General features: G+C 44.8%; 1 protein-coding gene across 1 annotated transcript in view; it reads right to left on the bottom strand.

Annotated features, from left to right (window-relative positions):
• Csmd1 (CUB and Sushi multiple domains 1) overlaps positions 1–19,641 on the bottom strand; it is a 1,673,782-nt gene that overhangs the window by 482,883 nt on the left and 1,171,258 nt on the right. Inside the window, exon 9 of the mRNA XM_047550875.1 lies at positions 18,814–18,938. Coding sequence (XP_047406831.1) covers positions 18,814–18,938 — 125 coding nt within the window. The remainder of the gene's footprint in view (positions 1–18,813; positions 18,939–19,641) is intronic.

Consider the following 19,641-nt stretch of genomic DNA (forward strand, 5'->3'; position numbering starts at 1 on the left):
CCCCCTGGAGCGGTAAACACGGACCACTGGGAACTTTGCAGAGGAAGCTGCTCAGCACAGCGCTTGGTTTCAGAGTAAACCGCCTGGCTTCAGCGGCTGCCCAGAGGACGGCCTGCATGGGCAGGAGATTAGGTGCAGAACAGGGTCCCAGATTCTATGCGGCTTTTCGATGGAAGAGCTGCAGACTCAAGCTGAGGGGCGGAGCGAAGGTTGCAGGACTGCGGGCAGCTTCTCTGAGGAGGGGCAACCTAAGGAGACTTGTCTGCGAAGGGTGAGGCTCCCAGGCCCAGGAATTAGGTCCGGGCCCCTGGGAACGTTGCCTGGGAAGGCTGCCCTGCCCAGGCGGCAAGATACCCTTCTCCCCGCTGGAGCAGTGAACACAGACAGCGGGGAACTTTGCAGAGGAGGCCGCGCAGCACAACGCTTAGTTTCAGAGCAACCCACCAGGGCTCCGGCGGCTGCCAGAGGAAGAGCTGGGTGGCGAGCTGTTTGGACTCAGCAACCTCCTGAACAACAGGGGGGTTGTCCTGAGGAGGTGGAGGGGCGCAGTGAGTTGCTTGGTCTCCAAGCGCCCACACAGAACACCGGGTGGCTGCCTGGAGGAAGAGGCGAGCGGCGGGTCACTGGGGCTCGGAGCATATGTACGAGGCTCCAGGTGGCTGCTCAGAGGAGGGGTCGCATAGCCAGGCGATTAGGTGCAAAGCATGGTCCGGGGACCTAGGCGCCTTTTGGTGAAAGAGCTACACAGAGACAAGCTGAGGGGCGGAGCGAAGTTTCCAGGACTGCGGGCAGCTTCTCTGAGGAAGGGCAACCTAAGGAGACTCGTCTGCGAAGGGTGAGGCTCCCAGGCCCAGGAGGTAGGTCTGGGCCCCTGGGAACGTTGCCTGGGAAGGCTGCCCTGCCCAGGCGGTAATTGTGGACTGAGGGGAACCTCTAGGAGGGGGACTGACCAGCGAGACCTCGCAACCAGGTGAGTCTTCCCTGCCGGGTGAGGTTTTCCCACAAGGACGGTAAAACCAGAGACACAGGCACAAACAGGCCTTGCCTCAGCCCACAGCTAGTTCCCCTTTGGATGACCATTGGTCAACAAGTGGAGGCACCTCTGCCCACTAGCAGGGAATATACCCCACCCGAAGACCACCACCCCTGGAGAGGCAGCTTCCTTGGGGAACACCGCAGTATCAACTTCCTCTAAGACTTCAGGCTACTGAAGGATAAGAGGGGATACACTAGCAATCTTCAGGGACATTATAAGTCAATAGAGGAAATCTGCTATGTCTTAATGACCCACTGATTCCTGAACAATATGAGAAAACAAGGGAAGAAAATGCCTCAAACAAATCTGGATGTTACATCAATAAAATCCAATGACAGCATGGCAGAAGAAATGACAGAAAGGGAATTCAGAATGTACATAATTAACATGATTAGGGAAGCAAACGATGAAATGAAAGAGCAAATGCAGGCATTGAATGAACTCACCAATCGACAGTTAAAAGAGCAAATACAGGAAGCAAAAGACCATTTCAATAAAGAGTTAGAGATATTGAAAAAAAAAAAACAAACAGAAATCCTTGAAATGAAGGAAACAATAAACCAAATTAAGAATTCCATAGAAAGCATAACCAATAGGATAGAACACCTGGAAGACAGAACTTCAGATATTGAAGACAAAATATTTAACCTCGAAAACAAAGTTGAACAAACAGAGAAGATGGTAAGAAATCATGAACAGAATCTCCAAGAACTATGGGATATCATGAAAAGGCCAAATTTGAGAATTATTGGGATTGAGGAAGGCTTAGAGAAACAAACCAAAGGAATGAACAATCTATTCAATGAAATAATATCAGAAAAATTCCCAAATCTGAAGATGAAATGGAAAATCAAGTTCAAGAGGCTTATAGGACTCCAAATACACAAAATTACAACAGACTCACACCAAGGCACATTGTAATGAAAATACCTAACATACAAAATAAAGACAGAATTTTAAAGGCTGTGAGAGAAAAGAACCAAATTACATGCAGGGGGAAACCAAAACGGATATCAGCAGATTTTTCAATCCAGACCTTAAAAGCTAGAAGGGCCTGGAATAACATTTTTCAAGCCCTAAAAGAAAATGGATGCCAACCAAGAATCTTATACCCAGCAAAACTTACCTTCAAATTTGACGATGAAATAAAATCCTTCCATGATAAACAAAAGCTAAAAGAATATACAAAAAGAAAGACAGCATTACAGAACATTCTCAGCAAAATATTCCATGAGGAAGAGATGAAAAACAAAGGAGCAAATCAGCAAAGGGAGGAGCTATCCTAAAGGAACTCTCAAATAAAGAGGAACCAAGTCGTGTCAAAAATAAACAAATAAATGAATAAAATGAGTCAAATGACCGGGAAAGCAAATCATATCTCAATAATAACCCTGAATATTAATGGCCTGAATTCATCAATCAAAAGACATAGACTGGCAGATTGGATTAAAAAGAAAGATCCAACAATATGTTGCCTGCAAGAGACTCATCTCATAGAAAGAGATACCCATAGACTAAAGGTGAAAGGATGGGAAAAAACATACCATGCACATGGACCCAACAAAAAAGCTGGGGTATCCATCCTCATTTCAGATATTGTGGACTTCAAGCCAAAGTTAGTCAGAAGGGATAAAGAAGAACATTTCACACTGCTTAAGGGAAGCATAAATCAGCAAGATATAACAATCATAAACATCTATGCCCCAAACAGTGGCTCACCCATGTATGTCAAACAAATCCTCTCAATCTCAGAAACCAAATAGACCATAATACAATAATACTAGGTGATTTTAACACGCCTCTCTCACCACTGGACAGATCTTCCAAACAAAAATTGAACAAAGAAACCATAGAACTCAATAACACAATCAATAATTTAGACTTAACAGACATTTACACAATATACCATCCAACCAAGAGCGAATACACTTTCTTCTCAGCAGCACATGGATCCTTCTCTAAAATAGACCACATATTATGCCACAAAGCTAATGTCAGCAAATACAAGAAGATAGAGACACTACCTTGTATTCTATCAGATCATAATGAATTGAAATTAGAAATAAATGAAAGAGTAAAAAACAGAAATTACTCCAACACCTGGAGATTAAACAATATGCTATTATATGATGAATGGATAACAGAAGATATTAGGAAGGAAATTAAAAAAATTCTTAGAGGTAAATGAGAAAGAAACATCAAAATCTCTGGGACACTATGAAAGCAGTACTTAGAGGAAGATTTATTTCATGGAGCGCATTCAATAAAAGAAGTAAAACTCAACAAATAAATGACTGAACACTACAGCTCAAAGCCCTAAAAAAGAAGAACACACCAACACCAAAAGTAGTAGAAGACAGGAAATAGTTAAACTGAGAGCTGAAATCAATGAAATTGAAATAAAAGAAACAATACAAAAAATTGACAAAATAAATAGTTGGTTCTTTGAAAAAATAAACAAAATTGATAAACCCTTAGCCACACTAACAAAGAGAAGACGAGAGAAAACCCAAATCACCAAAATTCAGAATGAACAAGGAAATATCACAACAGACACGACTGAAATACAAAACATAATTAGAAGCTATTTTGAAAATCTATACTCCAACAAAATAGAAAATTTCGAAGATATCAACAAGTTTCTAGAGACATATGAATTGCCTAAACCGAAGGAGGAGGACATATACAATTCAAATAGACCAATTTCAAGTAAAGAAATAGAAGAAGTCATCAAAAGCCTACCAACAAAGAAAAGTCCAGGACCTGATGGTTTCTCAGCCGAGTTCTACAAAACCTTTAAAGAAGAGCTCATTCCAATACTTTTCAAAGTATTCCATGAAATAGAAGAGGAGGGAACCCTCCCAAACTCATTCTATGAAGCCAATATCACCCTGATACCTAAACTAGACAGAGACACATCGAGGAAAGAAAATTTCAGACCAATATCCTTAATGAACATCAACGCAAAAATTCTTAACAAAATTTTAGCAAATCGCATACAGAAACATATTAAAAAGATAGTGCACTATGATCAAGTGGGTTTCATCCCAGGGATGCAAGGTTGGTTCAACATTAGGAAATCAATAAATGTAATTCACCATATCAACAGACTTAAAGTCAAGAATCACATGATTATTTCAATAGATGCAGAAAAAGCATTTGATAAAATACAGCACCCCTTCATGCTCAAAACACTAGAAAAAATAGGGATAGTGGGAATATTCCTTAACATTGTAAAGGCCATCTATGCTAAGCCCATGGCTAATATCATTCTAAATGGTGAAAAACTGAAAGCATTCCCCCTAAAAACTGGAACAAGGCAGGGATGCCCTCTTTCACCACTTCTTTTCAATATCGTCCTTGAAACTCTAGCCAGAGCAATTAGACAGACCAAAGAAATTAAAGGGATAGGAATAGGAAAAGAAGAACTCAAACTATCCGTATTTGCTGATGATATGATTATATACTTAGAGGAACCAGGAAATTCCACCAGAAAACTCTTAGAACTCATAAGTGAATTTAGTAAAGTAGCAGGATATAAGATCAATGCTCATAAATCTAATGCATTTTTGTACATAAGTGATGAATCTTCAGAAAGAGAAGTTAGGAAAACTACCCCATTCACAATAGCATAGAAAAAAATAAAATACTTGGGAATCAATCTCACAAAAGAGGTGAAAGACCTCTACAATGAGAACTACAGAACACTAAAGAAAGAAATTAAAGAACACCTTAGAAGATGGAAAGATCTCCCATGTTCCTGAATAGGCAGAATTAATATTGTCAAAATGGCCATACTACCAAAAGTGCTATACAGATTCAATGGAATTCCAATTAAAATCCCAATGACGTACCTTACAGAAATAGAACAAGCAATCATGAAATTCATCTGGAAGAATAAGAATCCCAGAATAGCTAAAGCAATCTTTCACAGGAAAAATGAGGCAGGGGGTATTGCAATACCAGAACTTCAACTATACTACAAAGCAATAGTAACAAAAACGGCATGGTATTGGTACCATAATAGACAGGTAGATCAATGGTACAGAATAGAGGACATGGACACAAACCCAAATAAATATAATTTTCTCATACTAGACAAAGGGGCCAAAAATATGAAATGGAGAAAAGATAGCCTCTTCAACAAATGGTGCTGGGAAAACTGGAAATCCATATGCAACAGAATGAAACTAAACCCATATCTCTCACCATGCACGAAACTAAACTCAAAATGGATTAAGGACCTCGAAATCAGACCAGAGACCCTGCATCTTATAGAAGAAAAAGTAGGTCCAGATCTTCAACATGTCAGCTTAGGACCAGTCTTTCTCAACAGGACTCCCATAGCACAAGAAATAAAAGCGAGAATCAACAACTGGGATAGATTCAAACTAAAAAGCTTTCTCTCAGCAAAGGAAACTATCAGCAATGCGAAGAAAGAGCCTACAGAGTGGGAGAAAATCTTTGCCAATCATACTTCAGATAGAGCACTAATCTCCAGAATCTATAAAGAACTCAAAAAACTCAACACCAAGACTACAAATAACCCAATCGACAAATGGTCTAAGGAAAAGAACAGACACTTCACAGAAGAAGACCTACAAGCAATCAACAAACATATGGAAAAATGTTCAACATCTCTAGTAATAAGAGAAATGCAAATCAAAACCACCCTAAGATTCCATCTCACCCCAATTAGAATGGCGATTATCAAGAATACAAGCAACAACAGGTGTTGGCGAGGATGTGGGGAAAAAGGTACACTCATACATTGCTGGTGGGGTTGCAAATTAGTGCAGCGACTCTGGAAAGTAGTATGGAGATTCCTTAGAAAACTTGGAATGGAACTACCATTTGACCCAGCTATCCCACTCCTTGGCCTATACCCAAAGGACTTACAATCAGCATACTACAGAGATACAGCCACATCAATGTTCATTGCTGCTCAGTTCACCATAGCCAGATTGTGGAACCAACCTAGATGTCCTTCAGTTGATGAATGGATAAAGAAACTGTGGCATATATATACAATGGAATATTACTCAGCCATAAAGAATGATAAAATTATGGCATTTGCAGGCAAATGGATGAAATTGGAGAATATCATGCTAAGTGAGATAAGCCAATGTCAAAAAACCAAAGGAAGAATGATCTCGCTGATAAGTGGATGATGATACATAATGGGGCGTGGGAGGGGTTAGTTTTAGGGTTAGAGTTAGGGTTAGGGAGGGGGGCAAGAATGGGGGAAGGAAGGATGTATAGAGGGAAAAGAGGGATGGGAGGGGTGGGGGGAAGGGAAAAAATAACAGAATGAATCAACCAACATTAACCTACGTAAACATATGATTACACAAATGGTATGCCTTGACTCCATGTACAAACAGAAACAACATGTATCCCATTTGTTTACAATAAAAAAAAAAAAAGAGACAATTCTCAGTTTCCCACTGACAGCTACTCAAAGTCCAATCGTGCATGTGTAAAGTCTCTATCCAGCCAGAGTTGCCACGGTTTCTCCCAGGCACCATCCACAGGACGCAGTGCCAAGCACCCAGACCTTGTGGATTCCTGTAGCACCTGTGGTTCCCCGGGGTTTCTTTCTGTTCCTTGGTTCTGAAGCAGGAAGACTTACAATGAAGTCTGAATTTTGGAGTGGAGGGAGCAGAACCAGCCCAAAATTCTTTCTTTGTTACAATCTACATTTTTTCCTGCTCCACCAGCTGCAAGATTTTAAGATTTCTTTTCAGGACAACTACATGCTAATGTTTTAACAATTCAACATTTAAGAAATAAAGAACTCGAGAAAAGAGAAGAACAGCCTAAGAGGTCAGAGAGGAGGCAAGACTGGACCAGTTAAGGAGCATGAAGGGGTGAAGAGCGATTGGGACGCATTGATGAGAGAGCCCGCTGTCCTTCCCTGGGCCACGCGAGGAACCCCAAGACAGGGAGAAGGAGCAGTGCAAGGGAACCGGGCACACCGAGCCCTCCGAGCAGGGCTGTGGGAGGCATTGTCTGTCCACAAAAACACCTGTGCTGCCCGCAGTGTGGACCAGCTGATGCTCAGGACCCTGCAAACATCACCGCCTCTCCTTCCCTGCATGAGCTCCTCTGGCTTCTCACTGCACCAAGAATCAACTGTGTAGCTCCTCCTGGGGCAGAGCTGGGAGAAACCTGTCCTGGGAGGGACTGGACAGTTGTTCGGCCTCCTTGGAGGCAGGGGCCTCTTCCCCTACCATGGCTTCTGTAGTAAACAGAGTTCAAACAATCCACAAGGTATCAGCGAAGCAACAGGAGCGATGACCCCAGCGCTGGACAGCTCTGCAGGGAGCTGTGCACACACCTTCCCATTGCTGAAGGGCAGTGCTCACGTTGGCATGTGAGAGACCGATGTCACTGTCACCCTGCGCGAAGGCCTCACCCCTCATCAAGATCTCCTATGAAATATAGCATCTAATGTAGGGTAATGCCCACTTACATGGGTAATAAATGTCCTTGGATAACAGCCATGACCTGATGCATAATTGATGTGACTCTTCTGACAGTTTTCTACACTTGTAAACTCAAGTTTCACTCATGTCTTATGCATATTCCAAGTAAAAGGAGAATTCACAAAATGATATGTTGCAAATGCAATACATCACCAGGGAAAGAGGGAGATAAATCAATTTTCAATGCCAGTGTATGCCATTTGTCCATTTAATCAATGAATATGTATTAAGTACAAAATTCATTTCTTTCACATGATTTATCTTAATTAATACAAATAAATTACCAATTCATTTAAGTCCAGTTCCAGAAAATCTTTTCAGTAGTAACTACTCAATTAAATCAGTTGAAGAAAAGAACATTCTAATCAACTAAACGTAAATTAGTAGGATATGAGGAGTCACATTAGAAACTTTCATGCAATTTCGTAAGTATATTGAATAATTCATTTCTTTTATGTTTTAGAGGAAATAATTACTGTTAATCTTATATTTTATGTCTACATCCAGATGACCGACCAAAACAGAGGACAGCAGGTCGGAGCGGTCAGGAGCCTCTTCCCTGTCCCTGAGTTCCAGGCCTGGCTGGGTCATCTCTTAAGTTATTTAGCTGAAGCCTTCTGCTTATTCAGGTAGTGTGAGGACCGCAACTCCACCTTCCGCTGCCCGGAGGCTGAATGCAGATGCGGTGGGCACCTGGCCCCAAACTGACCGTGCCTGGGGTCCTGTGGAGGCTGCAGAGAGGGAGGAGCTCGATTCTGGCCTCAGTGGAGAAGCTCTCTGACACAGCCATCCCCAGTTATGTGAGGAGGAAACAAGGGCTTTGAGAACGGCAGAGAGTGGCAGAGAGCCTGAAGGGCAGCCCGAGGCCCGCGGCTGCGGAAGGAGGCTGGAGGAGATGCGCTCTGACGAGGGCGCAGGAGGGAGAGCCACGGGCTGTGACGGGGACGGACGGGCGCCCAGCTGGGCTCCGGAGCTCACCCCAGGAGGTCACTGACACCAACTCTGCGTTTTTCTCAGCCTCTCTTAGGTCAAGGATTAGGGGGCGGTATAAAAACACAATGCGTGTTACAGTTAGTGACTGAGTAGAAAATAATGTGGAGGAAACCACCACCTGACCATCAAATCAAAAGCACAAATCTGGAAGCAAGAGCAGAAATTCTCCAAATTCCCTGGAATTTTAAAAAGTTCACTGTGTATGTTTCTTTAAATCTATGAGCGAATAGCAATCTGATCAAATGATCAGTATAGAAAGCGTGATCCTAAAATCGAGGCTAAACCTGTAATCTGGTAGAATGGATCATCTTTCAGGTGTAAATAATCTTTTCATTATTCTGTAAAAGGTCGTTTCTGCACGGACAGAAAACCTGGGTAGAAAAACACGCTGCACAGTTTCTTGGTACGTGACAAGTGAATAGTTCATTCTTAGCTAACCTGACCTAACCTGGAATCCTGAGTTAATAATAACTTTATTCTGCGTTCCCTGTGGGCTCCAATTAGCTTTGTGTAACTATGGTTACAATTGCAAATCATATCTCGCTTGTCTTCTGTGCCCTTTCAACTCAGGGATCAACTCAAAATATTAGCTTCTCAGACAAAGGTGCTTTAGCAGGAAAGAAAGTTCTTGACATAAATCTTCCCACACACCAATAAGATGAACCACCACCCTGAACGTTCCACTCGGGGAATAGAAGAACTCCTCTTTGTTTCTTTGTGTTTGCTTATTTTAAAAACCTACACCAGGTAAAGATACTTAGACAGTTTTAAAAAGCTCATAATGTTTTACCCTGAGGAAAATCATGATGGTTGTTTTCATATCTGAGTGAAGCGAGCATCGTTTCAGATGGAATCCTCGCATAGTTACTGAGCCAGGTCAACATTCGCCTGTTTGGTAACAGGAAGAAGAGGTGACATCCCTGTCCTCCAGGCTGATTAGCTAATGTGACCCTGGCCACCCACCCCAGTTTCCAGACGGGGGTCACTTCCCACTCACTGCAGTCCCTCAAACACTTCCACTGGACGTCCTTGTGGAGAGAAGGCCTGATAATCACTGAAGAGAGAGTGACCCGTCGGGGGAGGGGACTCTTGAGGATGGGGACTTGAGGCACAGATCTGCAGGGCCCTCCTGGTCACAGCCCGGTGTTCTCAACGTTCAGAGCAGGACTGGCGGCCTGGTGGACAGCTGACTGTGGACTACCAGGACACAGGGGTGGATCTGAGGTCCCCTTTAATGGGCAAATGAAACCACGAGGGCACACCTTCACATTCCACTCACCACGGCGGCAGCGGAGCTGGAAGTGAACCTGAAAGCATGAGAACTTCCAGCAGCCAAGGACGCACCCCCATCGTCCCTTTTGAGTGTGACTGAAAACCAGTTTCACAGTCTCCACTTTCCCCAGCTCACAGAGCCAAGGCTTCTTACAGAATCAGACACAGAGGTCCCCTTTCAAAGCTGTCCTCAGCTCTCTGCTGATGGTGCCAGAGTACAGGACCAGCGGAGACGCTACCTGAAGGAGGCCCTGGGAAGACTCCACGCTCCCCGAGTCGCAAACCGAAGAACTCAGGGATTTGGCGAGGACAGCGTGCTGCCCGGGGGGTACCGCCAGGACTCGGGGAGGCCACCAGCCCCAGCCCGGCACACCTGCAGCTGCTGAGCCTGCTCCGCAGGCAGGAGGACAACCGGGACGCAGGCTGGGCCAGATCTCCAGAGGCAAGCGTGCGGCCTGTCGTGCTGGCCACATGAGGCCACTGGGCACGTGCGGGTGACTGACCTGCAGTGGGTCTGCCGTGCGTATGAGATGCCCCTGGACTTTTCACAACATCAGATGAACAAAGAGCGCCAAACACCGCATTATGAGCTATGCCTTGACATGTTGCCTATCTGGGTCAAAAACCATGATTTTTTAAATCAAATTTGCCGTTTTAAATCCAGCTATGAAATAGCTTGAAGCCACACGTGTGACTTGACCTCTGTGTGGTGGAAGCAGGCCTTGGTGACTCTTCAGCGTGGCCTGCTCTGGGTCGGGCGCTGACAGGTCCTCACCACGTGGGCCTTCTGCCTGTAGGTGATGGACATCCTGTGTGGCTTGAACACCGGGGCAGAGGCCGGAAAACCTTCGGTTGCTCTCCTGCCTTCCCAGAGTCCTGGAGTAGAGGGGGACCCCGGAGAGCAGCTGGCCTTCAGTGTGACGGCCTGGTGTGGGCCAGCTGGCCAGGGCAAACCACATTCCCCATTTCTGTGACCACGGCCCTCGACCGAGGGGCTGCCGACGCTGCTCTCCTGAGTAGGAAGGGGCACGGGAAGGAGCGCGAGAGCTGGGCGAGACCCAGCCTGCGCTCCGCGAAGGCCTCTGCAGATGCAGCCGCGTCCCTCTCCCCGACTTCAGGCGCCTCTCCTCCACCAGCTGCAGCCCTTCAACGGGCACCAGACTTCCCCTTACAGGAAGGGCCTCCTGCTGTGGACAGACGCCACGGCCAGCACAGAGGGCAGGCCAGCCCCAGTCCCTGCTTCCTGCCCGCCGTCCTTCGGACATCGGGTCCTGTCAGCTCCACTGTCTGCAGGAGAAAAGTCCCTGGACTGGACCCAGGGGTGCGTGTCCTCCTGCTGCTGTGCTGCTGGCTGAACTTGACTTAGAGGCCGGTGAGCAGACTCTGGGTGTCGCCACAGCACACGTGGGCTGGGGGCCCAGTCTGCAGGAGCCTGATGGGAACCCTCACTCGCCTTGAGCAGGAGTGCGAGCGAACCCACACTGTAGGGTCCCAGGCGTGAAGGGATGAGCTGAGTGGAAGGCGTGGCACAGGACTGCACGTGATCAGGAAGGAGGCAGAAGCTGGCTCAGATGCTGAGCTGCAGCCAGGGGGTCACAAGCCAAACGGGAAAGGAGCCCCGATTTCTCCTGCTCTTTATAGTAAAGTGTGTGTGTGTGTGTGTGTGAGTGTGAGTGTGTGTGAGTGTGTGAGTGTGTGTGTGTGTGAATGTGTGTGAGTGTGTGTGAGTGTGTGTGTGAGTGTGAATGTGTGTGTGTGTGAATGTGTGTGTGTGAGTGTGTGTGTGTGAGTGTGTGTGAGTGTGTATGTGTGAGTGTGTGTGTGTGAGTGTGTGTGTGTGAGTGTGTGTGAGTGTGTATGTGTGAGTGTGTGTGTGTGAGTGTGTGTGTGTGTGTGAGTGTGCACACATGCATTTGAGAGAGAGACTGAAGGACAGGGGAACTGAGGGAAGGGCCGTCCAACACCATGGAACCAGGACTAAGTGGTAAAACCCCTGCCTCTGCAGGTGGCCACAGATGCTCAACACCCGAGCTCGGCGGCTGAAAGGTCCTGCGGGAGCAGCCTGGCTGTGACACTCCTGACCTGCCACCCAGCCTCGGTCGCCCACCAGGCCTGAATACCCAGGCGCAGGGCTCGTTCAGAAACCCGGGGTCAGGCCTCACCCAGGACTGAGGTGCCTGGGAGGTTGAGGAGCATCTTCCCTCTGGCGCCTCAGCAGGGGGCCAAGAGAGAGCCAGGAGGAGCCCAGGCGCCTGCAGCAACAGGAAGGGAGCAGGGGTCATCAGCTCATGCAGCCAGGCCCAGAGAGCCGCGGACTGCACCATCGCACCCACACGTGGAACCTAAAATCAGCTGATCTCACAGCAGGAGGAGAATGGGGTCCACCTGTTCCCAGTAGGGACCGGGAGCAGGGCAGGGAGGGCTGGGGAGAGGCTGGCCAGCAGGACCGAGCTGTGCCAGGAGCAGTAAGTGCTGTGTCTAGAGCACAGGGGCGACCGCAGATGAGCTGATACCCTGCGTGATTTAAACGCCAGGGAAAAGGAGGGAGAATGCCTTCCCCACAGAGAAACGGTAACACCTGAAAAGACAGACATGCTCACTCCAATCTGATCACTGTGCAATGCACACGTGTACCAAAATATTACCTGGTACCTTATACACAAATTTTATGTGTCAATTCAATAAATAAACTGAATGCAAAAATACATGCTAATGAAGGATGATGTTTTGCAGAATATGAACTGATTTAAAGGAGATTTCGTAAGATATTTGAATCCAAAGAAGCACTATACCTGGAGTTTTTAGTTTAGTTGTAATAAGAAATGTTTTTGTGTGTTTGAAATAGACATTGAATGAAAAGTCAGAAATTAAAGTAGGCCAAGAACAATGTGGTTTTCTCTATAAAAAAGATCATTTCAAAAGTATTGATTTGTGTCTTTCATCTACTGGAGACCATGCCAGTTAACATATCCTCTCTGAAAACATCCCCTGTGGAACCGTTTCCAGATATGGAAGGTCACCATTCCAGGAAGTTAAAGGTAGCAATGCAGGAGCAGCTGAAGATGACTGGATGATGATCTGCGGGCATCCAGTCCAGCAGCAGGAGTGGGCCCTCAGCCGGGAGGGAAGGCCAGGAGGGCACCTCTGGGTACTCTGCTTCTAAATGTGGAAGTGAGCAGTGAATTTCACAGAAAAGCAAACCAAGCGAATTGCAGGATAACCAACCCCAAGAAGGGGGCTTCCCCTTTGCTGTGTGATCAGCTAGGACATGAGCAAAAAGACTCCCCGGGTGTGGAGAAAAGGAACCTGCTGGGACACAGATTCATACCACCATTAGGGAAACATGGCGCTCATCTAACGGTAAAAGCAGATCCTGCTGTGATTCAGCCATCCTGGTCCTGACACGTACACCCAAAGGGAACGAAGTCAGGGTGTGAAAGGGACACTCCTGTGTTCAGGGCACACTGTTCACAACAGCCTAGAAATGGAAGCAGACTAAGTGGCCACCAACAGAGGAAGGGACAGAGAAAAGGTGTCCACATATACTACGAAGCACTCTTCAGTCACAAAAACGAATGAAATGCTGTTCGAGCTACAACACAGGTGAAACCGGAGGTCCTGAGGTCAAGCAAGCCAGTCAGGCACAGAAAGATTGTAGTAGGTGGTAGAACAGTTGGTCTTGGGAAGGTCGTAGACCCATGGGGAGGAGAGACTGCAGAGAGGAAGGAGAGGCCAGGAGGGTTGGCCAGCAGGCATAGGAGGCATTGCAGTCAGGGGAAGTTCCAGCAGGCCAGGGTACAAAGGTCGACTACAGGAATGAGAATTGACCGTATACTACTAAAGCTGGAGGAAAGGGATTTGAATGTTTACCCATGAAGACATGATGAAGGTTCACGGAGACAGACAAGCGAACACTTGATTTAAACTTTAAACAATGTACACACATATTGGAATACCACACTGTGTCCCATAAATATATGCAGTTTTCATTTATCAGTTAAAAAAATAGAGGAGATCCAAGATGGCAGACTAGAAGGAGGCTGTGTTCCTTGTCGCTCTGTAACTCATGTTTAGAGCAGAGGAAAATCTGCTTCTCTGTGAGACAGTCTTTGCTGCTCATGGATTCCCCTGCTGTTTATCCCATTTGTCTACTGTGATCACCTGCCGTCTGCCAGCATATTGCCTACTTTTTGAGTGTAGATTACTCACTGGCTGCCACCTATCATCCACCATTTGCCCATTTGCCTGCCTCTTGCTGCCTTTTCACCTACCCATCACCTATCACTGAAGTCCACCTGCAGATTGACCACCAGTAGCCTGCAGACCACCCACAGACTACTGGTGGATAGCCTGCTGCCTGCTGTTGCCTGGAAGTCCACTGACACAGTACACTCAGGTTGGGTCACATGTGGCTGCTGCCATTTTGGAACAATAGTCAGGACCTGCAGGACCCTCCCCACCCAACCAACTGTGTCCCATGTGGACTGGGCACCAGTGCCCCGTGCTGCAGTCTCCCCATGTGACAACACATTTGAAAACCAGTGCAGCCATTTTGGATTATCCTGAAAATAGAAACTGCTACCTTTAGGTGGGGCAAATCCCATCCTGAGACATCTGCTAGAGACTGGAAGTTCATTGTCAAAGTCTTTTTCTCCCTTTTCTCATGTTAACAACCAACTTCTTTTGATTCTGCTTTCACTCTTCCTATGATCTAGTACTTCTACATACTCTTTTCTTATTTCATTAACAGTTACATCCTACACCCATCCCCATCCTCTTTATCCACCATTAGAAATTGTAGACCTTATTACAAATCTATTTGTTATACTATAAATAATAATCAAATTCATTCTTTCTGTTTATTATGATGAAACTGTTAATGTCTTTATAGGGACTATTTGGTTTAGGACTGAATATTGGCTATACTGGGTGCTGCTAATATTGATCTCCCCCTTAAAGAAGAAGTTTTGGAAACCCGTAGGGTCACTATAGAGGGGAAACTTCAATACCATGAATCTGCACTACTAGAGGGGAAGATATGTGAACAACATGAAAAAACAAGGGAAAAAAGTGCCCCAAACAAACCAAGATGCTATATTAGTAGAATCCAATGACAGCATGGTAGAAGAAATGTCAGAAAAAGAGTTCAGAATATACATTATTAAAATAATTCATGAAGCAAAGGATGAGATAAGACAGCAAATGCAAGCAATGAATGATCACTCTGATAAACTGTTGAAAGAGCACCTGCACGAAGCAAAAGATCATTTCAACAAAGAGATAGAGATTCTGAAAAAAGAAACAATAAACCAAATAAAAAATTCAATGGAAACATCATCAACAGACTAAATCACATGGAATATAGAACCTCAGACAATGAAGACCAAATATTTAATCTTGAAAATAAAGTTTACCAAACAGAGAAGATGGTAGAAATCATGAAGGGAATCTTCAAGAAATATGGGATATCATGGAAAGACCAAATTTAAGAATTATTGGGACTGAGGAAGGCACAGTGATACAATCTAAAGGAATGAACAACCTATTCAACGAAATAATGTCAGAAAATTTCCCAAACCTGAAGAATGAAATTGAAAATCAACTACAGGAGGCTTGCAGGACACAAATGTACAGAATTACAACAGCTTCACACCAATGCACATTATAATTAAAATGCCTAACATTCAGAATAAAGATAGCATTTTAAAGACTGTAAGAGAAAAGTATCAGATTACATATAGGGGGAAACCAATATGGATATCAGCAGATTTCTAAGTCCAGACCCTAAAAGCTAGATGGGTCCAGAACAACATATTTCAAGCTCTGAAACATCGTTGCCAACCAAGAATATTATACCCAGCAAAACTAACCTTCAGATTTGAAGATGAAATAAAATCCTTCATGATAAACAAAAGTTAAAAGAATTCACAAATAGAAAGCCTGTGCTATAGAACATTCTTAGCAAAATATTCCATGAGGAGGAAATGAAACACAACAATGTAGGTCAGCAAAGGGAGGCACTACCCTTAAGGAAAAGTCAGTTAGGGGAGAAAGCAAGTCAAGTGAAAAACTAAAAATAAGCCCAAATGACTAGGAATACAATCATAGCTCAATAATAACCCTGAATGTTAATGGCCTAAACTCATCAATCAAAAGACATAGACTGGCAGATTGGATTAAAAAGAAAGACCCAACAATATGCTGCCTTCAAGAAACTCATCTCATAGAAAAGAATATTCATAGACTAAAGGTGAAAAGATGGGAAAAAACCTACCACACACAGACTCAGTAAAAAACTGGGGATTTCCATCCTTATATCAGATAAAATGGACTTCAAGCCAAAGTTAGTCAGATGAGATAAAGAAGGACATTTCATATGACTTAAGGGAACCATAAATCAGGAAGACATAATGATAGTAAATATTTGTGACCCAAACCATGGAACATCCATGTACATCAAACAAATCCTTCTTAATTCCAGGAACCAAATAGACCACAACACAATAATACTAGGTGACTTTAACACACCTCTCTCACCATTGGATATATCTTCCAAGCAAATATGGAACAAAGAAACCAGAGAACTCAATAACACAATCAATAATTTAGGCCTTACAGACATATATAGAATATTCCATCCATCAATGAGAGAATACACTTTCTTCTCAGCAGTACATGGAACCTTCTCTAAAATAGATCATATATTATGCCACGAAGCAGCACTTAGTAAATACAAAAAAAGAGATACTACCTTGTATTCTATCAGATCATAAAGGAATGAAATTAGAAATTACTGATAAAATAAAAAACAGAAACTACTTTTAAACCCAGAGACTAAATAATATGCTGTTGAGTGAAGCATGGATAACAGAAAACATCAGGGAGAAGATAAAAAAATTCTTAGAGGTCAATGAGAATGACGATACAACATATCAAAGTCTCTGGGACACTCTGAAAGCAGTACTAAGAGGAAAGTTCAATGCATGTAGCACACTCAAGAAAAGAATAAAAAGTAAAAACTAAATGACCTAACATTACATCTCAAAGCCCTAGAAAAAGAAGAACAACACCAAAAGTAGTAGAAGACAGGAAATAATTAAAATCAGAGCTGAAATCAATGAAATTGAAACAAAAAAAAACAATTCAAAATATTGATAAAACAAAAAGTTGGTTCTTTGAAAAAGTAAACAAAATAGATAAACCCTTAGCCACACTAACAAAGAGGAAAGAGAATACTCAAATTACTAAAATCTGTGATGAAAAAGAAAATACCACAACAGACACCATTAAAATACATAAATAGAAAATATTTTGAAAATCTATACTCCAACAGAATAGAAAATCTCGAAGACATTGACAAATTTCTAGAGACATATGATCCTCCCAAACTGAATCAAGAGCACATACACAATTTAAACAGATCAGTTTCAAGCAACGAAATAGAGGAAGCCATCCAAAGCTTACCAACAGAGAAAGTTGGATTCTGACCAGATGGATTCTGAGTTGAGTTCTAGAAGACCTTCAAAGAAAATCTAATGCCAACACTCAACGTATTCCATGAAATAGAAAAAGAAGGAAACCTTCCAAACTTATTCTATGAAGCCAGTATCACCCTGATACCAAAACCAGACAGAGACACATCAAGGAAAGAAAATTTCAGACCAATATCCCTGATAAACATAGATTCAAAAATCCTTAACAAAATTCTGGCAAATCGCATACAAAACATATTAAGAAGATAGTGCACCACAATCAAGGGGGATTCATCCAGGGACGCAAGGTTGGTTCAATATCTGGAAATCAATAACTGTAATTCATCACATTAATAGAGTTAAGGTTAAGAATCATATGATTATTTCAATAGATGCAGAGAAAGTGTTTGACAAAATATAACACCGCTTTATGCTCAAAACACTAGAAAAAAAAAAATGGATAGTAGGGACATACCTCAACACGGTAAATAAAGGCTATCTATGCTCAGCCCATGGCCAACATCATTCTAAATGGAGAAAAACTGGAAGCATTCCCTCTAAAACTGGAACAAGGCAGAGATGCCCTCTTTCACCACTTCTATTCAACATCATCCTTGGAAGGGCGAGGAGGCAGCAAGCCCTGCCCATGAGGCTGGAGATGTGTCTGCAGCCACTTAGCTTCACAGGAGGAAGCTGAGTCGGCATCTTCTAGTTACACCTTCCATGCCATCTCTCTAAGAGAGCTGCCAGGGATGACGCATTCCTACACGTGAAACTTCTCCTAATTCACTGGTCTCTTGGTACTTTTTAAAAATAAAAACCACTGTCTGCACAATTTATTTTGAGAACAAAATGCAAAAAGAAGGCTCAAAGATCCAGTTTGCTTTAAATTTAGTAATATTTTCCAACATTATATTGTTATTTTCCACAATGTTCTGCCTTCTGGTTTTGGTACTCTCTAGAATTCTGGTAGTATTAAAATACTTCCAGGAAGTGACAGGTCAATGCTTTGGTTTCTCCTGATTTCCTGTGTTCTCTTTGAAAATGGTGTTGACGTGCATACCTTGCTCTGGCCGGAGGTGAGAGGTCAGCTTAAGGCAGTTTTCAACAAAGTGAGGAACCGAGATCATGCTAACAATGCCCTTTATGACTTATGTCACAAAATCCAGGAATTCAGTCTCACAGCAACAGAGCGCTAGTTTTTTTGCAGGGTGTGCAAGAACCTTTCCCAAGGACCTGGTTGTGTGGCACAGAGTTGCCTGTGGCTCACTTGGCACAGGCACAGACGGGTGGCAGTTGTGTGTGAGAGCACACGAGTGATCAGGTCTGCCACTGCCCCTCCTGAAGAGGAAAGAGGCTGTAGCCAGGGTGCCTGCCCCTGAACAAGCCCCCAGAAAACAACCCCTTTGCCCGCGGTTGTGGAAACGCACATGGTTACAGCTCTTCTCCATCTACAGACCGTGCCCTGACTGACCCCTCATTGTAAGCGCAACATGTGACAGAAATCATGCCCCCAGGCAGGTGCGCTTCCAGCCACCCACACGCGCCTTACCTCTGCAGATGGGCCGGTGGTCGCTCCAAGCAGCCAGCGTCTCTGTGACCCTCTGGCAGGTGATGCCTTTGGATCCCTGAAGCACATAATTGTCCTCACAGGAGAACTGCACATTTGCACCGACCCTGGACAGTCACAAAACAAAAGAGTCACAATCATCCACAGAAAACTCCCCTAGAAACAATCATCAAGTGGCCGCTGAGGGAGGCTGGGCTGGAGCAGATGGAGCTGAGTCACAGGCCAGGGTGCATGCAGGAGGCTGCCCTGTGACTCGGCCGGCACACAGGACCCAAGGCCAGGCCCGCACAGCTCTGCCACCTTCAGAGCTGGCAAACCCGCAGCTGTCACCTGCACACAGAGCAGCGAGCCCAGGCAACCTCGGAGTGTCGCGGCTCCCAGGTGCAGGCCTGGGCCCAGGACGCTGCTCCCTAGAACCCAGCCAGGCACCCGGAGTGCCGCGTCCCCCAGGAGCAGGCCTGGGCTGAGGAGGCCCCTTGGCTGGACCCCCTCAGCAAAGCGTCCAGGCCCCTATCACACATGCTAATCACATTCAGAGGAAGGCCGGGGACAGTGGGTTTCAAAAATGCCTCTTACAGGAAAGAGCCATTTATCTTAAAGACAGCAACCCTCCCTGCCTGGAGCTGGATGGAAATCGGCTTTGGTTCCAGAGCAGCGTCTGCAGACGTGAAGCCTGGGCTGCAGCATTAGCAGAGCGTCCTGCGTGACAGGTGACGGTGGGAGAGACCAGGCCAGCTGCTCACGCCGGGGCTTCTCCAGCCCACCCTCTGCCCTGCGCGGGAGCCGGCTCCTTCTCTGCCTGACCAGCCT

The sequence above is a fragment of the Sciurus carolinensis genome, chromosome 4 (genome assembly GCF_902686445.1).
Source record: "Sciurus carolinensis chromosome 4, mSciCar1.2, whole genome shotgun sequence".
Classification (NCBI taxonomy): Eukaryota; Metazoa; Chordata; class Mammalia; order Rodentia; family Sciuridae; genus Sciurus; species Sciurus carolinensis.